At 39.2% G+C, this 24,863-nt stretch overlaps 1 protein-coding gene across 1 annotated transcript; it reads left to right on the top strand.

Annotated features, from left to right (window-relative positions):
* The first annotated feature begins 20,487 nt into the window (after positions 1–20,487).
* LOC107042150 lies at positions 20,488–21,039 on the top strand. Its single transcript, XM_015263058.1, has one exon. It carries the CDS (start codon positions 20,488–20,490, stop codon positions 21,037–21,039), a length of 552 nt encoding a protein of 183 aa, XP_015118544.1.
* Positions 21,040–24,863: the final 3,824 nt, after the last annotated feature.

A 24,863-nucleotide genomic window follows, 5' to 3' on the forward strand; every position in this document is an offset into this window, starting at 1 on the left:
GACACCCTCACCAGAAAAAAGTCCACCTAGACATTCGACCCATCAGGATAGACGAACAGTTGAAATTCCAGTAACAACGTTGGTCAGAGAGACAAGACCTATCTCCACAGCCACCATCACCGAGATCATCGAACCAGAAAGACCTCTGGGAGCCGTCAACCGAGCATACTCCACAGATACCTTGGCCTCCATGGGAGAACTACAGTTAGTTCCCCATAACTAAGCAGTCAGATTCCAACAACACCAGGGACGTATACCCAAACCCTACCCAGCTCGAGCCATTCCTCAGGGATGGGAGATGATCGAGCCATGTTGCGGTGAGCAAATGGTTGCTCCCCGATACCCAATACGGAGAGACATGGGCGGGTGGTAACGCAACCCATCCAAACCCAGATGATCCAAACCCAGAAGGAAGACCACGACCAGAACCAGACACACAGGTTCATTTTGAAATATTATAGAGTCACTGCTCTCATTCAAACGACCCTGTATCATAATGTAAGATCTTTTGTAAGGGTTCGGTCGATAGGGCTAGGATAAGTCTATCTGAAAAATGAAGTAATTAAGTCCGTGCAACCTATTTGCACTATAGCACAGTTGTGTATTGCTCAGAAAGCAGGGATTTTTTGGTCCATATGACAGGGAAGTTGATAGCCCATCAGGCATAAGTAGGCCCATCAGGCGAAGACTTGAGGAAAAGTCTTCAACGATATTGTTACTGTTGTATCCTAAGGGATAACAACAGTTTTATCAGGGGAGTGTGACGTATTGGGATCGACCAATACGTCGATTTAGTAATTAATAATATGAAAGGATCATATTACCACTGGATGAGAGGAAAGAGAAACATGATTTCTCCATCCTGCCATCCAGACATTAGTCAGCTATACCATGGTGTCTTTTGGACACCATGGGCAGCAGTCACACGGTTTTCGCAAGTCCAGTTCAAGTGAACCGAACTGTTTGACTGTATTAGTCTGTGTCAGTGATGACACAAAACTATTTTAGTGGAGAAAAACCGTGAGACTGCTTAGCTCAGCAAACGGAGACTTTGACGAGTTTGGAGGAGCTCTCTGGACTCACCAGAGAGCAGAGCACGATCANCATAACTAAGCAGTCAGATTCCAACAACACCAGGGACGTATACCCAAACCCTACCCAGCTCGAGCCATTCCTCAGGGATGGGAGATGATCGAGCCATGTTGCGGTGAGCAAATGGTTGCTCCCCGATACCCAATACGGAGAGACATGGGCGGGTGGTAACGCAACCCATCCAAACCCAGATGATCCAAACCCAGAAGGAAGACCACGACCAGAACCAGACACACAGGTTCATTTTGAAATATTATAGAGTCACTGCTCTCATTCAAACGACCCTGTATCATAATGTAAGATCTTTTGTAAGGGTTCGGTCGATAGGGCTAGGATAAGTCTATCTGAAAAATGAAGTAATTAAGTCCGTGCAACCTATTTGCACTATAGCACAGTTGTGTATTGCTCAGAAAGCAGGGATTTTTTGGTCCATATGACAGGGAAGTTGATAGCCCATCAGGCATAAGTAGGCCCATCAGGCGAAGACTTGAGGAAAAGTCTTCAACGATATTGTTACTGTTGTATCCTAAGGGATAACAACAGTTTTATCAGGGGAGTGTGACGTATTGGGATCGACCAATACGTCGATTTAGTAATTAATAATATGAAAGGATCATATTACCACTGGAGGAGAGGAAAGAGAAACATGATTTCTCCATCCTGCCATCCAGACATTAGTCAGCTATACCATGGTGTCTTTTGGACACCATGGGCAGCAGTCACACGGTTTTCGCAAGTCCAGTTCAAGTGAACCGAACTGTTTGACTGTATTAGTCTGTGTCAGTGATGACACAAAACTATTTTAGTGGAGAAAAACCGTGAGACTGCTTAGCTCAGCAAACGGAGACTTTGACGAGTTTGGAGGAGCTCTCTGGACTCACCAGAGAGCAGAGCACGATCAAGAGCGAAACAGAAAGGATCTGTCAAAGCTCAGGCCTTCAGCCATACAAGACAACAACGAGTCAGAGTCTCAGTCGAGTCAAATCAATATTATAGAACCGCGTTATACCGACCCATTGAACACTACCGTGTATAAATTAACCACCATTATACAGCTACTTTACCTACATCTAGTACGATGGATTTAGTATCGTTAATCCTTCCTCTATCCTTGTTCGAACATCCCTCCGAGTGAGCGAACTCCCCGTGAGCTCACCGCCGAAACTAGCCGGTCAACATAGGGTACGACGGCCCTAGGAAAGAAAACCTTATTTCTATTTGTGACTAATCCCAGGGACTAGACACATGTTAGATCACCCAGGATTAATGCGGTGGGTGATCTAACTCATAACGTCACAGGCGTAATTTACGTTTAGGATTTTCTGTGTATACAAATGAAAAGAACGAAATGTGCAATCATCAATATTCTAACTCGATCGAAAAAAGATCTAATCCTCTAAACAATTTTTTATACCATTATTGAATGGTTTCAAGCCTGTTTGTTAGATATTGTCCGACAACCGATAAAAAAACAAAAATTGATCGATGAAGTGAACTTCAATAAATGTCGATGGATAGGGCTCAACAATACCTACATTTGAACTAAGGAAAATAATTAAATTACATGGATTGAATTCCATCGAATCACATACATACGGACAAGGTCTCAAGTTTGCATTTTCGGGCTTATCGGATCACAAAGAATTTTCAAGTACACTGTTAGAAATTTTTTGAAAATTAAGCAATAGTTGCACTTTAATTCTCAATGTTGTGAATTCGAAATCAAATTAACATCAAATCGTACATGGAATCTCTCATTCAGGTTGGAAATTCAGGATAATTGGGTTTTCCATGTTAAATTATCACTGATATTTCAATGACATCTGGAATTTTCAAATTCATTGCGGAAATTGAACATCACACCTAAATTTTCAATGGATGGAAAATTCAGAGAAATTGTTCCTTGAATTTTCAAATTATTTAATAATTTTCATTATCATGTAGATCTGAAAATTTGCAATTCCATGAAACAAAATACATCAAAATTTCGTTTGAATGAGTAATTGTTGAAAATTTTGTAACGTGGCCAATTTTTGCTGGGACAAAACGGATGTTATCACGCCCTTTTCCCATGGTGCTATCTAAAACTGAAGTGAACTCGATGATTGGGCGCCAGTTGCTTTTTGTCTCGACGGAAACAACAAACGGAGGAATTACTTCGAAGCGGAAAATCCAACAAAGAACCCAAATCCAAAACGTAGAAAAGTTACAACTAAGGGGACGGTGTGGATTTATTGCAGCTATGAAGATAAAGTAAAGAGGGAAATTATTGAAAACCCCCTGCAGGAAAACGATAGGTCGCCGTATGAAAGAGAAGTCCAGAATAAATATGGAGAGGATAAAAAAGGAGATTACCTGGGATGCCAAATTCGTATGCACAACTGTGGATATCTGGACCCATAATATTCGCAGAGTGCTAGGGGTCACAGTGAGTTGGGCATGGTATTATTTCTTATCATCCCCCTGTGAAATTCTCGTGTGATCATGCATAAAAACTCGGTACGAATTTCTATAAGAAATGCCCTTGGAATTCTGTTTAGATTTCATGTAAAAATTGATTGAAAAACCATTTTTTTACATCTGTTCTATTTAGAAGTCGGTAGATTTCCACGCATGGTTCTTATTGACTATTAAAGTTTGCAGATCTGAATTTGAATTTCGATATTGAACCGTTAGAAATCATTTTGATTGAATATGGAAAAAAAATAGAAAGATTACTTTTGGAGAAAGACTGAGGCAAAAATTCAAAAATTGCAATTTTTGAAAATTGCAAACATTTTTTACAAATAATTTTAAAAAAATCAATTTTCCACCCTAAAAATAATTTGTTTAGAATCGTAACAATTTTATTCACATTATGAATTTTACCAGAAATCGATTTCATGCCTAAAAAAATTAAGTGTCCGAAAATTTAAACAATTTTAATTATTTATTGATAAATCAATGAATTTTTGCGCTGATTCTAGTGCATATTTGAGGGGATAAAGTCAACTGGTTTCGAATTTCTGTTTGAATTTTTCTCTTGAGATTTTTTCTATTAAAATTATTGGGTATGGTAAATTATAGGAATTTTCCAAAAAAAATTTCTCTGTATTTTGTTTTATTTTGCATTACAGAATCCGAGCGGAAAAAATTTAGAAAATACATACCCAATAATTTTAATAGAAGAAATCTGAAGAAAAAAATTTTAACCAAAATTCAAAATCTATCAACTTTTTCTTATCAAATATACAATAGAATCAGCACAAAAATCAAATAGAATTTTTCAGTCGTATTGCTTCGAGTGCTACAAAATTGTCGAAAATTTTTCAAAATTTTTGTTGCACAGCAACGAGAGGGAGAAGTTTTGCAGATCAAAATTTTGTTGCAAAATTTATCCCGATCGTTGATATGCACAAAAACTTGAGAAAAATTTTCTTCAATTTTGGAGCACAAGTGGCATTCGGCTGGATAATCCTCCGAATCTGAATTGTCAACAGATAGAAAGGTAGTATTCAATGTTTTTACGGGTTAAAGCCATATTCATACCGGAACTTAGTTTATTTCAACAGAAAATTATCATCCCTGTTGTCATGCGACCAAGTCGGAATTACCGAAAAATCATCGAAATAATTCTACCCCCACTCCACCGCCAAACGTCGAATACTGCATTTCTATTGGTTGGGAATCCAGCTGGGGGCAATTGTCAATAGAATTCCGATAGAATTTTCTAGGAAATTCGCTAGATTTTCCATTGAATTTTTTCATACGTGTAATCACGTTGTTTGGTCATTCACAGCTGGATTGTCGTACATTGACTCGGAAATCAGCCGCCATTGCTTGTCGCCGATTTCCTGGAATGCATAGTCACACGCGTATCGCACAACTCCTCCATAACATCCATAATGATTTTGGATTGAGTCCCGGGAAAATTGTTGCTACCATATCGGATAATGGATCAAACTTTGTAACAGCATTTAAAAAGTTTGGAATCGATGTATCAGATTCGTTTTTTCATGGTTAGTATTTTTAAATCAGCTATCCTCTTCACAAAGCCGTAGGACACATGTTTTGTGTGAGTAACCCGAAGCAAAACCAAAGAGTACAATTCCACAAGCTACATCTTTTTTTTCTGGTTGAGTATTGAATAATGTTTCTTTCAATTTGGGTCCATTCAACGATATTTAAAAGCGAGTGATGAAGGCATATAGGAAGAAATTGTAGCATTACTCAACAATTCCATTGGAATAATGTTGAGATTTTGTGGAAAATTCACTGGAAATTGTATGTAATTTTTCACCAATTTTCATTAGAAATTCCACTACCCTGCACGTGGTCTCTACGATAATTTCGATGAAAAATACCTAATGGAAAATGTTTCTCGTTTTCGATCCTTTATTTAATCCAGTTTATAGATATCGTTTCTATGGAATTTCCATGGAAAAAATATTGATTTTTTACAAGAAATTAAGAACTGATAGAGTTTCCCAGGGACAGCACTAGATTTTTCTAATATAATAATATTCTTTTTCTAATAGAGTTTTCTAATATAGTTTTTTCTAATATAGTTTTCTAATATAGTAATATTCTTTAAATGGCTTAATTCTCCCAGACCTCTCAAATCACGCGATCCAAGTGAGGTCTCATGCTTTACAATATTCTTGAACTAAAAATATCTATTTTGACACTGCTACTATCTCGTGACTCATGCCGAAAAGTGCCTTTTCGTTAACTTCCAACCGCATTCTGACTGGAACTGATGAAACCGATTTCACTTCTTTACTGAGTCTATGATTTTATTCACATTTTTTGTTTTTTGCACAGAGGAGATTCCCTTGAATATGGAAAAGCGCTCTACCGGGCCGGAAGCAGGCGCTATTAGACCGGTTGGACTGGAAAAATCTATGGATGTTGATGAAATTACAGAAGAGAGTACTGATCAGGCCTTGGAGATGAAATGCCTTATGAGGATGGCATGGTGATTCAGGCAACATTCCCAAATTGCGAAGATCAAGAGCCACAATTGCCAAATCACTTACGTTGTGCAAGTCATGTTCTCAGTCTAATTGGGACGACTGATTTACTCAAGATACTGCGAGCCATTCCCGAGTTATGGGAGGTGAATGAGATAGCAATGAAGCGAGTCAAGATTATCTGGAATCTTTTGAGATCAGCGAAGCAACGAGAAAAAATGCGAGAAATTTTCGGAGTTGCTTTACGCCGTCCAATCGCTGTTAGGTGGAACAGTTTTTTTGATACCGTGTCCCAACTTTTGAATCTCAACGATAAATTATGCTATATATATGATGAGTATAAAATCCAAGATCGACTCCTTGACAGCGACTTTGAGTATAACTATATAGAGTGTATGCCGCCTATTGCTTCTGCATTTGATTTTTTGCAAGGACAGAACAATATGTATTGTGGATATTTACTTCCGACTTTGATCTCAAAACGCAGACAACTCATCAGTCACCCACGTTTCAAGTGGAGTTCGCGCCACTGTTTGTCCGCAGATAATCAAGCGAAAATCGCACGTATTGTTGCGCAGAAAGCTTACGAAGAATTGGAGATGAACGGCGCACAGGTTTTAGAGGAACCTCAATTTCAGCAGCGAATGGACACAGATTTTTTCGATTTCGGAGTTCGACTTCCAGTCGAACACCCAGCCGACGATCCGGAAATCCAACTCATGACGTACTCCAAGGATCCCTCTACCGAATTAATCATGCTTGATAAATTAGCCTATTTCTTGAAAGTCGCCAGTGAGACCGGCAGAGGCGCTGCTGGTTGGGTGGGGTCAAATCGTAGCGCTCGGTGGTCAGCGAGATAACCACATTTAAATGGATAACGCCGGTACATGTTATGGAAAGTATTCACGATAAAAATGGAAAAATTAATTTTAACAGAAGACGATGTTCCTGGAGCAAAATTACCCCATACAAAAGTCAGTCAGAATATTGTAAGGGATTTAAGAAGGTGGTTGATTTGTCGTAGTATCAAGGCCGATGGAAACAAAGCACAATTAATTGCAAGGTATTATAACCCGTTAGGAGGAATAACAAACTATTTGATAGGAAAAATATCAACATTTCTGTTGCGAACATTTATGTATTCTCATTTATTTGAAGCGAATAGAATAGTCTTTCTTCCTTTTCATTCAGAGTTGAGGAATGCATTTCAAGTGGACACGCAGGCGAGATATTTGTAGGCGTCGATAAGGGTCGGTGGTATGAGGAGAAGAAAGAAAAATTGAAACAAGCAAATGACCATATTTTTATGAACGTCCCCCCCTCAGTCCCCAATTCAGGTTGGTCTCAGTTCCCATCATGCGCGATTCCTCGTGGATTCTGCTATGAGAAACTTCAGAGATACGTCAAAACTGCCAATGAAAGGGTTGGTGCTTATCTCTATGACTCCGGTAATTAAATCTCATCATCTTTCAACAATTTGACAACAATGGACCATTGAAAATATGACTTCACAGGTGTTTTCCTTCTCGAATTTATTATCGGTGATCTTTATTTTCCAATAACTCGTGTGCATAATCCTCAACGCTTAGTCACTTGTGTGATGAAGCGATGAACTGCACTCACTCGAACTGCCAGTTTTTGTCAATTGTCTATTTATCTCAAGAACAATTGCTTGTAAGAGAAAATATCCATAGACCTCTTCTGTAGAGAATTAAATTTTATACAAAAAATATTTTCTGACACTTCCTCGCCATTTTACTCATTACTGAAATAATTCAACAATTCAAAAGGTGTGGGGAGGCCTTCCATTGACCTTCATCATTTCACTGCTCCTTTTATCGGGCTACTATACATAAATCATTTCTGCGATAATCCTTTAATTCACGAAATTGATCTGATTAAGTATTGGCATCACACAATCAGTGTGACAGTGGGGAATAGTGACGGTTTTGTAAAAAGAATTCTTGAAGTGTATTTCTGTAATGAATTGTTGGAGAGGTGTATTTTGCTTAGAGTGAGTTGGATAAACATCTTGTGAATGCAGATAGCACAACATTTCAATAGAAATCGACTTAAAAATTTGAAAGGAACATGGACAGCTTGGGAGCATTTTCTATTCACCTGCAATGTCAGACCATTGGTCATTTATTGGTGTGTTCGTGCTTGCTGCCAGGGCACTCCCAAGAGGCTTTGATTACATTGATCGATTAATTAGATTGATCAATGGATTACAGGTCTGTGCAATGGATAAATCATCAATCTGCGATTGATGTGGTAATGACTGCTCAATCACCAGTCAACGATTGATCATTGCAATCAAGCACTCAATCAATCGTCCACCAACTGAATACAGTAGCTGACAACTGAATCAAATGTCGGTGAACCAAAATTTAATGAATCTATCAGAACTCTGGACCTCCCACTGTGAATAATTCGATTTTCATAAACTTTCGGTTGATGTTTCACTATTTTACATTTTGCAATTCTGTCAATGGGTGATGGAGTTTCGTCAACTGGCTGTCTCTATACATCACCATGAGTTACGTGTGTGGGACAACTCGATTCCTCCTGTCACTTATATTTCTTAGAAATTGAATTCTATAAAGTTGAGACAGCTGTCTGCAATATTTAATCAACAACTAGTTGTTCAGTTGTCCCTCCACGCTATTCGTTCTCTTCAGGATATTTGCTTTCTCCTTAAGAACTACTTTCACCCCATTCTTTTTCCCTAAATTCATGTCATAGTGAACTTTTCGTTTAAAGATGAGATTTAATAACAATATTGACTCTTTCTGTGATGGAATTATATTTCAGACGATGAGGCAGACGAGTATGAACCCAACTGTGGAAACTCAAAATGCCTCCATCGAGGCAGAGTTTCATTTGCCTCAGGCCATGTCAAGGGAATGCGAGATTGCATGGCAGATGGAATTTTTTTTTTAATGGCCATGGTTGATCCCTCTTATAAAAATACCAAGCCATACAAAGTTCACATTACAGTGAACAACAATGGAAGTGTCACATGTAATTGCTTTGTTGTTAGCTCTTGAGAATTACATCCTACGGTTTGGGTATTAACCACTTACAGGCATATCGAAATTGAAGGCCTGGAATCGATGTAGGAAAAAAGGGAACCATCCTCGGGCAGTGGTTGAGGCAAATTATCCCAAAGAAGGCCAGGCTCATGAGGCCAAGAAGCTGAGTGATCGCAAAAGATTCTTGAATTACAAGCCATCGGTCGAATTCAAATATAATCAGAAACAAAAACAAGCAGATTTAATAAGAGACCTCCAATCTTCTCAGAAATCATCTGCGCTCGATTTTTTAGTTTCTATTCGATATGAAGATTATAATCTGGACCCTGAAAGACGTAATTTACCACAGTTACAAGTTCAGATGGTTTTAAATAATTTAAAAGTGCAAAGAGAGAACTTTTTCTGGCTTGACATATCTCCATCATCTATTGAGCGATACACTGAAACGCGATTACGCATCATTGCATCTGAAGCTAAATATTTCTTCACCACAAAAGAGATTGGTCCCATAATTGCTCAGAAGTTATGGAATCCATTTGAGCCTTCTGAAAGATCTATACTTAGTGAGGAACGCAAGGAAGAAGCTATTATGGAATATTCAAAGACTAGAGACCTCAGTGTAATTCCAATTGGGAAGAAAGGTGTTATCATAAATCCAAAGCTCCCAGGATTTTGTTGTGCAGCTGGTGGTATAGTCAAGGGGGAAAACCAAAAGTTTTCACATTTCGTCAAAGTCAAGTGTCCATCACAATTTGTTCGCGAAAAACGTTCTTCATATTACATCGACGAGGAGAACACTCTTCACCTCAAACGATATCATGAAGATTATTTCGAGATCATGCTGACAATTACAATTTTAGAAGTAGAATTTTGTGATTTTNGGCAGATGGAATTTTTTTTTTAATGGCCATGGTTGATCCCTCTTATAAAAATACCAAGCCATACAAAGTTCACATTACAGTGAACAACAATGGAAGTGTCACATGTAATTGCTTTGTTGTTAGCTCTTGAGAATTACATCCTACGGTTTGGGTATTAACCACTTACAGGCATATCGAAATTGAAGGCCTGGAATCGATGTAGGAAAAAAGGGAACCATCCTCGGGCAGTGGTTGAGGCAAATTATCCCAAAGAAGGCCAGGCTCATGAGGCCAAGAAGCTGAGTGATCGCAAAAGATTCTTGAATTACAAGCCATCGGTCGAATTCAAATATAATCAGAAACAAAAACAAGCAGATTTAATAAGAGACCTCCAATCTTCTCAGAAATCATCTGCGCTCGATTTTTTAGTTTCTATTCGATATGAAGATTATAATCTGGACCCTGAAAGACGTAATTTACCACAGTTACAAGTTCAGATGGTTTTAAATAATTTAAAAGTGCAAAGAGAGAACTTTTTCTGGCTTGACATATCTCCATCATCTATTGAGCGATACACTGAAACGCGATTACGCATCATTGCATCTGAAGCTAAATATTTCTTCACCACAAAAGAGATTGGTCCCATAATTGCTCAGAAGTTATGGAATCCATTTGAGCCTTCTGAAAGATCTATACTTAGTGAGGAACGCAAGGAAGAAGCTATTATGGAATATTCAAAGACTAGAGACCTCAGTGTAATTCCAATTGGGAAGAAAGGTGTTATCATAAATCCAAAGCTCCCAGGATTTTGTTGTGCAGCTGGTGGTATAGTCAAGGGGGAAAACCAAAAGTTTTCACATTTCGTCAAAGTCAAGTGTCCATCACAATTTGTTCGCGAAAAACGTTCTTCATATTACATCGACGAGGAGAACACTCTTCACCTCAAACGATATCATGAAGATTATTTCGAGATCATGCTGACAATTACAATTTTAGAAGTAGAATTTTGTGATTTTATCGTTTGGACTGGTCCTAGCTACCTGAGAGTGGAAACAATCTATAAGAGTGAATTATTGAGTCAGAGTTTATTATCCAAATTGATTCGAGTTCAGAAAAATATCATTATCGAGTATTTGGAAATGCGAGATCCTAGGGATTTGCAATTATTTATTATTTATTGAAAGTTGAATTTATAAGATGTTAAAAGATGTTGAAAGTAATATTAATTTATCTTTAAACTACAAAGACTCAAGATGAGCACGTCTCAGACGTAGAATTTATCATTTTAAGACGATGTTGGAATTGAGGAACAGTGTTATACCTCTGTGAAGAATAACACACATTAGCTTCACTTCGGTAACAGATAAGTACGAGGCCACTCAGCGAGACCCGAAGAATCTTCACGAAGGACACCAGAGCCTAACCGAGGAACTCCTTGCATTCTTCCTACCTTTACAAAAATACGAACTCGAATTTTCTTCTTCAGCAACTCCATTGGATGGTGACTGTCAAGGTGGGGTTCTTGTTGGCTGAGGGAGCAGTAGTCACTGATCTGAACAAGGATTTCTGTGGGGAAGAGATGATCAATGGGGAGCAGATGATCAATGGGGAGCAGATGATTGAAGCTAGTGATAACGGCAGTAACTCGGAGGAGTATGGATTTGATGAGTCATCAAAGGAATACACCATTGGCATTCTCCAGGAGCACCTCCAGACGAGATTCAGGGATCTAGCCTACATCAAGCTTCAGTGGTACTGTAGAAGCATTTTAAACTTCGAGAAGAACCTGTGAACCTGAGGGAGCAGCAGGATGCTGTAGAGTTCTTCACGAATCTTGTCCAGAGTCTGATTATGGGGAAGATTCTGATGGGAGTCTTGTTGTTCGTGAATTCGAATTGGCTGCTCATAAGATGTTCTTCACTGCACAGAGTCCAATGTTTGCAGAGACTGCAGAAACTTCAAGGACACTTAGTCCACTACTTATTAAAGACATCCAGTTTGTCATTATGAAAGAGGTATAGGCATATTCATGCGCGGGACAGCTGAAGGGAATAGATGAGGTTGAAATATTGCTATAAGAACTGGGACTATCTAAAACGTATCAATTAAGGGAACTGAAAGCTACATACGCTAGGATAATGAGAAAAAGCTTGTTATTGGAATAGTCGTGTCTATTCTGATTGAAGCAGATGACTATGATTTAAGAAATTTATCAGTTGAAGCGTCGGTTTTTATTCAGACAAATGAAGCAAAAATTTTGTCGAAGAATTATTTATTACAGCTATGCAGCTAAAACTCAAAGCTATGATCCAAAGTGTTGGCTCTGAATATCGAGAAATAATTTTCAAGTGTGTGGATTCTATTGTCAAACGAATATGTTCTACCTATGTTTATTTACGAAAAAAGAGCAAATTAAATTGCTCAATATGTTAGAAGATGTTACAAGTTGCAGATATTAATCCTTAATTTTATTTTACGATATACAAGTTCTTATGTGGATGTTATAATTCTATGTTCATGTTATTAGCGGCTCTTGGAAGTTCACTAGCATAGCAATCACAAAGACTACATGAGATATAATAGGCGATAAATTTGTTGGAATCACTCTTTGTAGAAGTCTATATTCTTTCAGCCTACCAATCGCTCGTTCCACATGAATCCTAGCTGATGCGATTTCTCGTGTTTCAAATACTTCAGAAGCTGTGAGGGCTTCACTACGTTTCAAATATGGGGGAATAATTAATGAACATTTTTTCGTCTAACATAAATCGCGAATGCTGAAGCCCCGATCAGCCATAACTGCATCCCCTTCTTGGAGAAAATCCATGATGCCAGATTCTTGAAAGAGGTCTCGGTCACTAATAGAGCCTTCGAATGCAGTAGACACGAAACAAATCCCACCTGTAGGTACAACACCGATCAAAAATTTATACGTATTGTGTGCCTTATAAGCAGAATAAGTATTTCCTTGTTCCCTGTAATCTTCAGGTCTTTGGGTGTTGATCTCCATTCCATCAACAATTACACGGATATTTTTGAACTTTTCGAAACATGCAGGTAGACTTTTTTTTTAGTTATTCTTCGAGATGGAAAAATGTCCAGCTCCTTGAACTTCGAATACATGAACTGAATCCAGGTCACAATAATTTTTGAAATCCAACTTTCGCTCAACCCAATGCGTAAACTGAGATCTTTTAATAGAAATCCACATCGCATTCTAGCTAGAGTCAAAACTAACTGATCCTTCGGAGTCAATTTCTGCTTGCTAAGTTTTAAACGAAGTTCCACTTTTGTGTTGGACCCTTGCCAAATGCGTAGATGGTACGCTTCAGGGTTCAAATAGGACCAGAGAGCATCGAATTGACCGTAAGTAAGATCTGTGTAGTACTCAAACGCTGTTTGGTTTGGTCTCAACTCCTCATAACGAAGCATACTGCTTCCTAGATGCTTTTTTAATGCAGCTATTTCAGCGTTCAATTGTTTTATGCAGATGCCTTCCACCTCCATACAGGTTCCCGTACTCGAATCTTGTGTTTCTGCAGATGCTTGGCACTCTTGATCACATTTATGTACTGTATCATGCAGAGCTGCAGTGTCTTGAATCTGAAAAAAAATCGAATACAAACCACATTCATTCATTCACTCCCTGCCTATTAGCATCACAATTTCTACATTCTGATGAAAAACTTCAATGCTCCAAGGAGATCAACCCTGACGAATTGAACCTGAGGTAGGGATTCTCACGATTTAAATTAACTTTCTGGAACCCACAATGAGTTTCGGAATATTCGACAGTGGCAAATTACTCTGGATTTTCTTGAGGGCCTTTGAAAAAAACTTGAAGTAATTTTTTGGTCCTGTCGTTATCTTAGGATTTTAGGAGGAGAGCCAACGAAAGCCTGTTCTAAAGTCAAAGAGTCTTTAGGTCCTCCCATGACACCGGAGGAACCGTATAATCTAGAAATTATTCCAAATACTTTCTGGTACCCTGGAGAACGACCTAAAGTGCTCTACAAAAGAATCCCGTGATTTATTCCAAGTTGCAAAGAGGGACCAAGTCCTAGGCTCTCTCTAGGTTCATCCTCAGGTTGGGTGGTCAGGAAACATTTAAATCAATGGATTAAAAATTATAATACATAGGGTCTCACCTCAATCTTACTATTCTCATCAGTAGGAACAGCATTTAATGAATCTCTATCGAGTACTAGGTTCTTGACGCTACAGATTTCCTCGACTTCCTCTACTTCATTTGTAGTCTTCGAAATATCCTGATCCAAGTCTATTAACAATTCTGGAATTGTAGCTGTCATTAAAGGGACTGGCGGCATTTCTGGGTTATTAGGAACTGTGTAGTCCAGTGGCTGATGCACACGTCGTACTGGGATCTACATAGAGAATGAAATAATAATATATGTACAGTAGTTGAAAGAGCAAAAGAATGACACTTGGACTAAGAGATGTCAACAAACATACCTTTGGTTCTGTACACTGAATTGGATCAGGATTCTCACTAGTCGGGCCATTACCTCCCACAAAATGTTTAGTACATATATAAGTATATTTTCCAATTTTATCAAGGGTAAGATTCGAATATTTACATGCCTCCAACCATCGCATACATTTGTTCAAATTGGTTTTTTTGGCTTTGGCAACGGTATGAAGACTACTCCGTCCTCAGGATAACGATTATCGGAATTACACGATGCATATACACACCGTTTAGTCGGCATTTTCACATACAATTTTCAGATATTCTCGTGATTTTTTCGAAAATGAAAACACACGGGCTTTGCACATGATTTGTTGAACATTTAACCTACTTGTTTTGAATCATGGAAGATTCATATTTCCCTCTGGAGATGGCGTGTCAATTTGAACCCCCCCGACGCTATTGCCCTCACGTGGCGAATCTTCAAAGCGCCAACAAGAAATAGGCTAATACTCAATTGTTAAGAAACTTTTTTTGAGATTCAACACTCCCTTGGCAGCTTCAAGCCCAGTGGAGAGAATGTTCAACTACACCACAATGATTGATATACCAAAATTTAATCGACTGAATGATGAGTATTTTGAAGTAAGATTCTGGGGTCAGTAAATGCGAACTATATTTATAAGTACTGATTCTGAATGATTGTCTCTAGAGAAGATCAAGACGTTCATTTACACTGTTACTTTCAGTACTTAAGGGAGGAGAAAAACTTATATAAAAACTTTTCAATAAAATGGCAAAAAAAACGAATAGAATTTTCAATTAAATCTCAGTTAAATTTCAGTGGAGTCCTGATGAATTTTTTTGCGAAATCGCTCAGATTTACCATTTCATTTTTTCGGATATGCACAGAGAAAAATAAATCATGAAATTGATCAATTCATCATGGTTTAATCTATTTTTTTCTTGAATCTGAAATTCTTCCGATCACTTACGTCATCACTCATCACTTACTGGATTGCAGATTTTTCATTTTTTTTGTGGAACTGACTTTTTGTTTCGGAAAGTATCCAAAAATCAAGGTGGGATTCCACTCTATTCTATCTAAACATTATTTCTGCCCTGTTTTTCCTTTTTTTGATTTTTTTCATAAATTAAAAATGTTTTTTGTTTTCCATCGAAAACTTTTTTTGCGAAGAAATTGAAAAAAGAAAATTTGACTGGAAAAGTACGTATACGATTCCTGAGCTCGAATTTTTAAAAAGTCTCCTAATTGTTTTTAAGCAGACCTAAAACTATGTTTCGAAAAATTAGGTTCAAATGACCCAGGCATATCTGAAACGTGGAAATTTATTATTCCCTAGGAAAGTGTTTATACGACTTTTTTATCTGTATTTTCAAAAAAATTGAAAAATTCCCCGTAAAAAAATCAAAAAATTGTCCCTTAAAATTGGGCTCAGATGACTCAGCATCATCCAAAACGTGGGGATGCAATCATCCATTTGGATGCATCATCCAAATTTTGGGGAAAACAAAAAAAAAAGTTTAAACCTTTTGGCATAACTCACGCGAATCGCCCACTTTAGGGGATAATGAATCTGCACGTTTCAGATGATGCTGAATCGTCTGAGCCCAACCTTTTAGGACAATTTTTTTCCATTTTTTCAAAGGTTCAATTCAAAATTTCCAAAATGTCTTTCATTTTGAAAATGTGCTAAAGAGGGGACCTTAATCCCCTAATTCGATAGATTTCAGAATATTTTTGCCTTGAAACAATCATTTTTGGTTGATTAATTTATTTATTTTCTGAAATTAATTTTTTTTTCTAGATTTTAGCCGGATGCAAGTTCTAAACTGCAGATTCGAGAATGTAGAACAAAAAATCTTGAATTTACTTTTTTTTTCTCTGTGTGATTATTCCAATTCGAAATTACAGAAGGGAATTTAGAAATATTAAAGTAAATCATCCCGTCAATTAAGTAATTGGGAAATAACGAATGAATTATCTAGCTAATCGAAAAATCGTCGAAGTCAGATTCCAAATTACCCATGTAATTTGGAGAACTACAATATGAAATTACTTGCCCATTCCAGTAATTCGGTATTGTGAATATTTATTATTCAATAATCTGTAATCTGAGAACTCAAATTCCCGGTTAGTCAAGTATTCTCTAATGGCATTTTATTAGATTATTTCTATCGCTGATAGTTAGTAGAGGTCGTTGAAAATTCCTTCGAATATTTTGGTAATTTGCGATTAGTGCTAATAAAAATTCATGTATTTCCCAATCGATTCAGAAGAATTATAAATTTCAAAGGATTAATGGGTTACTGATATACAACTTGATATTTAATTGTAATCTCCAATTATTTTTCTTAGATTATAAAACAAAAATGTAATTTAATATTCAGGAACGACTAATTCCCAATTTTCCCATCCCTGTATCGGACCAACCATGTGGATTGCTACTCTTTCGAATGGTGTGAGAGGCGTGTGGGTGATGACCATTGGTTGAACGGTTTTGATTCGCGCAGCCTTCTGTTGTCGACGTGTCAGACAATGCCGGATGTATTCGGTAACTTGTTGTACGATACCTGGCCAATAAAAACGTTCACGAATCCGGCGACAAGTTTTGATTACACCTTTGTGTTCCCCTACCAAACTATCGTGAGCCTCTCGAATTATTTCCGCAGGCAAATTCTCATTAGGACACTCTATTTTTCCGTGGCAGAGAATTATTCGCACCGGAAATCCTTCGAAGACTTCCTCGAGTAGAGGACGCATATCTAATTTACCGATTTCATCACCAACCGTAGCTATTCGAGATGAAATGACCCGATAATGTTGTAGAGCTTCGCGCAGTCGTGACAGGCCTAAGAGTACGTCTTGAATGTATGGTTTTTGAGTGTGGTGCGACTTGATGATAACCGTAAACGTTCTATATTTTCCCGCGGGCGTGACCAAAACTTCACCGATCTTAGGATCATAACGTCGAAGTTCTCGCATGTCGATATAATGTACTGCTTGTAAAAGTTTCGAGACCGAGCTGTTAATCACGCAATCAGCAGCCAAGAAATGTACCAGGTTATCGCGTTGATAAGTAAGCCCCTCCCCAGTCTCCACCAGTGTAGTCTCTATTTCGGAAGTGTTATAATTTTCCTCTCCCCCCGGATCTTCTTCACTGAATTCTTCAGTATTCGTCAGCGGTTCTAGACCGACACCTCCAGGAGCCGGAGAGGCAGTCTCTTCGGCGACTGGCGGCGGTGCGGGGGACGATGATCCAGGGACACAAGGGATTGGTATACAGGGAGGGGGTAACGGGCCAGTCGAACAAGCCGATATGTATGTAGAGTTAGTCTTGTAGAATAAACGGAGCTCGGCAGTCGTGCCTTGTACGAGTTATATTCAGTCTGTTTATTTGCATCTTATCATCCTGTGTGGTTACTGATCATTAACAGTAACTGAAATTCCGTTGATATCGATGGATACAGTTCCCAGTATCGGTACGCTGTCCATTGATACTCCAACAAGTGCACGTAGCTGGCAAGGTGTGAACTCCGTGTTCAAGTCGTCCTTGTAGATTATCGTTATCACTGCTCCCGTATCCAAGAGAAATAAACCCGATCTCCCATTTAAAGCGGACGACTCGATCTTAACTATAGGTCCATCTCCGTCGGTATAAGCAACAGTCGATTCCGGGTGCTTCAAATACTTGGGGAATTGCACAGTGAACGCTAGAGGACGACAAGGTGAAATATGAAGTGAGAGAGTATACATATCATAAGAGAGGGTACAGCCATTTCGGTACAAGAAGTCTCTCCCTATAATTCCTGGATAACCGCCCGGTGACACCGGCGATACGTGAAATTTGAGGACAATTCCCCTCAGTTTTATAGCGAGAGTACCCAAGGTTTCCGTTATTTTTGAACCTACTCCTACAATAAATATCTTCTCATTCGGATCGATCCTAGGTTCTGGGTGTAAGATATTAATGAAAATCAAACTAGCTTCCCCCCCGGTATCGATCATCAAGTCTGCACGGTAATTATATAAATCGCGATATTCTAGGGTAATGACCGGACACATACCCCTGCGCTATTGAGTTACCTTGGTACCTATATACGGCGCAATATTTCCGCCACAGATACTGTCTGTTTCTCTATCGTATCGCCCGCTCCCGCTTTTGGCGAGCGGGCGCCCTGCCCGTTTAAAGACTTATTCCGAGATTTGTCCGTCCTTCCAGCGTTCTATCGCGACGCGAATCTCGACGTCCCTTAGAATCTTCACGCGATGACCCTCTTTTACCTGAGTAACGGTCCCTATCATCATTTTCATCTCGTCGAGGCTACTTATCTCCGGCACTCGAAAACGTTCCCGTTTTCGACGATCTCTTTTTATTATTTGGGCAGTGCACACATCAACAGCGTTCATCATCGCAACGCAATTCTTCTCGTGACGACGTAGCGGTCGAGTACTTATCTCCATCGCGATGGTCGCGATAGTAACGACCCCTCGATTTGTAATGAGATTGTCGCTGGCTGGGACCGTCGTAGAACTGACGCTCGCGTTCTCTCAACGAATCTCTGTCATCGAACCATACCGATCTGTCTCTCAAATGCCACCTATCACAGTCATGAGATCGTTCTCGATTTCTCGAGTCTCGATCGTCAACACGTCCATCATGATCGTCTCGTGAGCGACTGTCAGATTGGTCAGTTCGACGATCATTGCGATAAGAATCATTTGTTTTCTGAGGTACTACAGGTCCGCTATCCTCTTCCACCAAAGGTTGTACAATAGCTAACGCATCTTGGAGCTTCGTTACTCCTGCTCGTTTCAATTCTACGCGATATTCAGATGGAGCTAATTTCATCAGCCTTTTTATGGCTAGTTCTTCAATCAGTTCTATTAATACCTCATGGTGGTTTGGATAGAGGAGCTTGAGAGCATTCTTAGCATTTTTAACAAGCCTTTGTAGACGCAAAACGAAATCATCGACTTACTCATATTTTTGTAACGTCATGTTATTAATTTTCTCTTCAAAATACGCTTGACTGTATCGCTTGCGGTATTTTTTTCTGAGTACAGTTAGAATTTGATCTGCAGAATATATCGGAATCGATTCAAAATGCGCTTTAGCCGGCAGGTGTAAACGATCTAAAACTGCAGCGATAAAGTCAGGATTTTGAGGAGATACCTATGGTAGCATCGTTTAACAGCGGTCTCAAAATCGAGGAAATCAGTTTGCGAATCTGGTATTCCATTGAAAACCGGGATATTAGCGTAAGTGTCTCTTGCTCTGCGATAATGCACAAATTCTGCGCCGGTCGCAGAAGTGCTTTCGTTAATTGTGACACTAGTATTATTCAGATCCGCATCTCGATTTGCTCCATTTTGGCCGCGATCATGTTCATTCGCCCGTCGCTGGCGCTCTGCTTCTGCTGTAGCAGCAGCTTGGCGTTCACGCTCCTCACTGTTGAGAAAATTAAAGTGTCTGATTGTGTTTCTTGTTTCTCAAAGACTCTGAACTCATTCCATATCCTTCAACTTTTTCAAGAGTCTTTTGATACTCTTTATAATTGACAGATGTATTTTTCCAACTGAACAAAATACAATTTATTGATAATTATCTATTGTGTTCTCGGATTTATATAAAATCGCAACAGGTTATGGGCCCAGGGCTCGTTTGAACTGGAAGGAATAATATAAATAAAAACCAAAAACACGTTGAAATTCTGTAACGTCAGCTGAGAATTGAGAGATGGCGTCGCTTCATTTCAAAGCTCGTATTGAGAAGTTGGAGGGTGCTGTGAACTGGACGGGATGGAAGAGACAAGTGTTGTTGCTGCTACGCCACCACGAAGTTCTTGATGTCGTAACGGGTGCAGTGAAAGTGCCGGACCAACTGCCTGCTGTAGCAACGCCAGATTAAACGGCTGAGTACAATACAGAATTGAAGAAATATCATAAACTCGACACTCTAGCTCAATTAATTATTGTTGGGAGCCTCAACCAATAACATGTTGATATAACATCAACATGTGATTCGGCGAAACTGATATGGGACAAACTGACTTCTATCTACGAACAAATTTCAAGTCAACGTTTTGATCGTTTGATGGAGCAGTTTTTCACGAACGACAGAGTGAATACTGAGAATATAACAACGCGTATTGGGCGACTGGAGAGGAATTTTCGTGAACTGAACGATGAATTGAAGAAAATCAGTAATACTGAATTGCCGGAGTTATTACTGACCAGTCGAATTATGTCAACTCTTCCATCAGAGTATTTTGAATTCAAGAGTGTTTGGGAATCCATTCCAGTGGCTGATCGTACAGTGAACAAATTAACTGAGAGATTACGACTGATTGAAATGAGATTACCCACAAAAAGTAATGAAACCGAGGCTTTGATGGCTAAAGCTGGGAACAAGAAGAAAACTGAGAAGTTTGATAAGAAGTCCCTGAAATGCTACAAATGTCACGAAGTTGGACATTTCACAAGAGAATGTCCAGAGAAAAAAGCCGAGAATACAAAATCCACACAAGACAAAAAAAAAATTCACACAAGGACAGGAAAAGAGAAGGTGAAGCCTTCGTGTCTACAGCAGGAAAGTTACCAAGAGAGAACGAATGGTTTGCTGACTCAGGAGCATCAGCACACATGACGAGTCACAAAGAGTACTTCGTAACATATGAGTCCTTCAATACTCCGAAGTAAGTTATCGTAGGGAATAAAGAAGTGATCTTAGCCTATGGGAGTGGGACGATAAATGTTGAAATGAAGATTCATGGTAACAATGATCAGAATTATTTGCAAGACGTGTGGTTCGTACCTGAAATTAGGAGGAATTTATTTTCGATTAGTCAAAATATCGAAAAGGGTTTCGTGTTCAAGGCAAATCAGCATAACTGCGAGTTTATCAGAGGTGGAACTGTTCGAATGACTGGGGCACAAACGTCAAGAGGACTGTATGCTCTGAATATGAGAGTTCTTGTGCCAGAGGAAGCTGCGGAGATTCATGTTGCTTCATCGACTGAAACATTGCAGTTGTGGCATGAGCGTTTAGGTCACTAAGGAAAAAGTCATGTGAAACGAATCCTGAAGACACGAAGAATTGAAGTGAGTGTTGACGACGAGTTTTGCGATGCATGTATGTATGGAAAGCAACATCGAGAAACTTTCCATTCACAACCACACAGACCAACAGAATCGGGAGGATTGATTCATGCTGATGTTTGTGGACCGATGCAAACAGACTCTATTGGTGGATCACGCTATTTCGTAGTCTTCAAGGATGATTTTTCAAAGCACCGCCGAGTATGTTTCATGAAAGAAAAATCGGAAGTTACTCAATGCCTGACAACATTCCTGAATGAAGCTTCAGTGACTGGAGTTGTGGTCTGGAGGAGAAGCTGTAGACATTGATCATCTTCGTGTATTTGGTACCGAATGTTTTGTTCATGTTCCTCAACAGAAGAGGCAGAAGTGGGATAAAAAGAGTAAGGAAGGTCAACTCGTTGGATATTGTGGAGACAAAGATGGCTACAGAATTTGGTTCTCCAACGAGAAGAAAGTTGAGTGCAGTCGAGATGTTGTCTTCAAATCAGAGAGTTTGGTCAAAGAAAGAGTTACTCTTACATTTCAGCCGGTTCCTGGAGTAGTTAAGGAAAATGAAAAAGAAGGAGATATTCGTGACGATGATAATCAAGCTGAAGAAGAAGCTGTACCTGTCGGTGAAATACCAGTGGCGGCAGAGCCAATCACTTCCCCATGACCAACGCGAGAAGTTGGAAGGCTAGGCTGGCTTAGTGGCATCGTACTGATGGCAGAAGAGGCATGTCCTAATTCATATAGATCGGCAATGCGGTCTGAGGAAGCTGATAAATGGTCTGAAGCAATGGATGATGAAATGGCGTCATTGAATGAGAATGAGACATGGACGCTGGTAGAATTGCCAACAGGAGAAAAAGTGGTGCAGAATCGCTGGATTTATCGAGTGAAATTGAAGGCTGATGGAAGTCTCGATCGTTAGAAAGCCAGACTGGGCGCTAAGGGTTATACTCAGAGAGCAGGAATTGACTACGATGAAACTTTCAGTCCTGTCGCTCGATTTGATACAGTGAGAGCAGTATTGAGTGAAGCAGTACGTGAAAAACTGCACCTGAAGCAATTTGATGTGAAAACAGCCTTTCTGTATGGACAGCTGCATGAAGATGTTTACATGAGACAACCAGAAGGTTACGACGATGGTTCTCAGCGTGTATGTAAATTGAATCGCAGTCTATATGGGCTGAAACAAGCACCTCGGTGCTGGAATCAAAGATTTGTAGAATTCGTCAAGAAACAAAGATTGATTAGTAGTCAAACTGATCCCTGTCTTTTCGTGAAAAAGAGAAACAATAAGAAGTTATTCATTGTCCTCTACGTTGATGATGGGCTTGTTGCTGGAACTGATGGAGGAGAAGTTAGGCTGTTCATGGAGCAGTTGAAGAAAGAGTTCCATATCACGACTGGATCACTTGACACTTTTCTTGGAATGGAAATTCTATGTCTGGAAGATGGATCGATTTTCTTGAATCAACGTGGTTATGCAGAGAAAATTCTTCAGAAGTTCAATTTAACTGATGCTAAGTCTGTAGTTACCCCAAGTGAAGGTATGAAAATTTCTGAGGAAGATGGAGCTCTACATGATGCAGTACCTTATCGCCAAGCAGTGGGGAGCTTGATGTACCTGACTACAGCAAAGCGTCCAGACCTGGCGTATGCAGTGAGTGTTGTATCTGAGAAATTGGATTCACCTACTGTTTCCAGTTGGAATGCTGTGAAGAGGATTTATAAATATGCATGTATGCGAGCAAACAGAATTGGAAGTATTCAGTAATGCTGATTATGCAGGAGATCCTGAAACGAGACGTTCTCGGAGTGGAGTCGTTAGTATGAATGCTGGAGCCGTTGTTTCTTGGATGAGTCAAAGACAACGAAGTGTTGTATTGTCAACTACCGAGGCATAATATATTGCTGCATGTGAAGGAGCTAAAGAACTGATCTGGTTGAAACGTCTGATGCATGAAATAGCAGATATCGATTATACTCCTACTCTATTTGTTGATAATGCAAGTGCTATCAAATTAGCGAAGAATCCTGAATTCCATAAACGCACAAAACACATCGAAGTCAAATTTCATTTCGTCAGAGAGAAATTTACGAAAGAGAAATTAGAACCCTTAAAATGAGGGCCCTTCGCAGACTCATGTTCCTGACTCTTACATTTTGACCCTTAAAATTGCTGACCCTAAAAAATGTTCTAACGACGAACTTTTGACCCTTATTTTTTTCTGACGATTAAAATGAAAAACCTTTGCAGACCCTTTATGTTCCTGACCCTTGAAATTGCTGACCCTAAAAATGTTGGAATTTCGAACTTTTGACCCTGATTTTTTCTGAGCGTTAAAAAAAAGGTGCTTTGCAGACCCTTCATGTTCTTGACCCTTAGATTTTGACTCTTAAAATTGCTAACCCTAAAAATGTTAGAACGTCGAACTTTTGACCCTTACTTTTTCTGAACGTTAAAATAAAGGTGCTTTGCACACCCCTCATGTTCCTGACCCTTAAAATTGCTGATCTTAAAAATGTTGGAACGTCGAACTTTTGACCTTCATTTTATCTGAACCTTAAAATGAGGGCAATTCTGTATTCTCCTCATTTTTTAGAGCAGATAGTTGAGATCGGATGCTTGATGGGGATGCTCTCTACTCTCTAAAGTTTCTAGAGAGTAGATAGTTGGGCCCGGATGCTTGGTGCGAGCAACTCTCTCTACTGTCTACAGTTTCTAGAGAGTAGATAGTTGGGGTCAAATACTTTCCGGCCCGCAAAGTAAGAGTCGAAATTTCGGCGTTTCAACATTTTTTACGGTCCGCAATTTCAAGGGTCAAAATCTAAGCGTCAGAAACATGAAGGATCTGCAAAGGGCCCGCATTTCAAGTGTCAGAAAAAATTGGGGTAAAAGTTTGACGTTCCAACATTTTTAGGGTCAGCAATTTTGAGGGTCAAAATTTAAGGGTCGGGAACATGGAGAGTCTGCAATGGACCCTCATTTTAAGGGTCAGAAAAAATAAGGGTCAAAAGTGAGGATGCAAAATGACGGCAATTTTTGACATGCGTCAAGTCAGTCGTAAATTTACCGTTTTCTGACCATTGCTGACTTGACGCATACCTCGTGACGCTAACTGATCGGTCAACTTATCAAATCTTCAGTATTCTTTTGGCGTTATCATTTATGTTGAAAAATCATCTCTCTAGAAGTAACCTGATGATCGACATCTTTTCAGAAAAAAATTGAGACGGAATCCCCAGCATTGACTTTTTTAGCCTCCTGAATTGGCGTGGATCGGCTCATGAACAAATTACTGATATTCAGTAACATAAAGGAATTGAGTTCCAGCGAGAAAAGTCCTCAGGTCAAGAACCATGGTAGTGAAATCAAGAACA

The sequence above is a fragment of the Diachasma alloeum genome, unplaced genomic scaffold (assembly GCF_001412515.2).
Source record: "Diachasma alloeum isolate Michigan unplaced genomic scaffold, Dall2.0 Dall_scaffold_00425, whole genome shotgun sequence".
NCBI classification, from domain to species: domain Eukaryota; kingdom Metazoa; phylum Arthropoda; class Insecta; order Hymenoptera; family Braconidae; genus Diachasma; species Diachasma alloeum.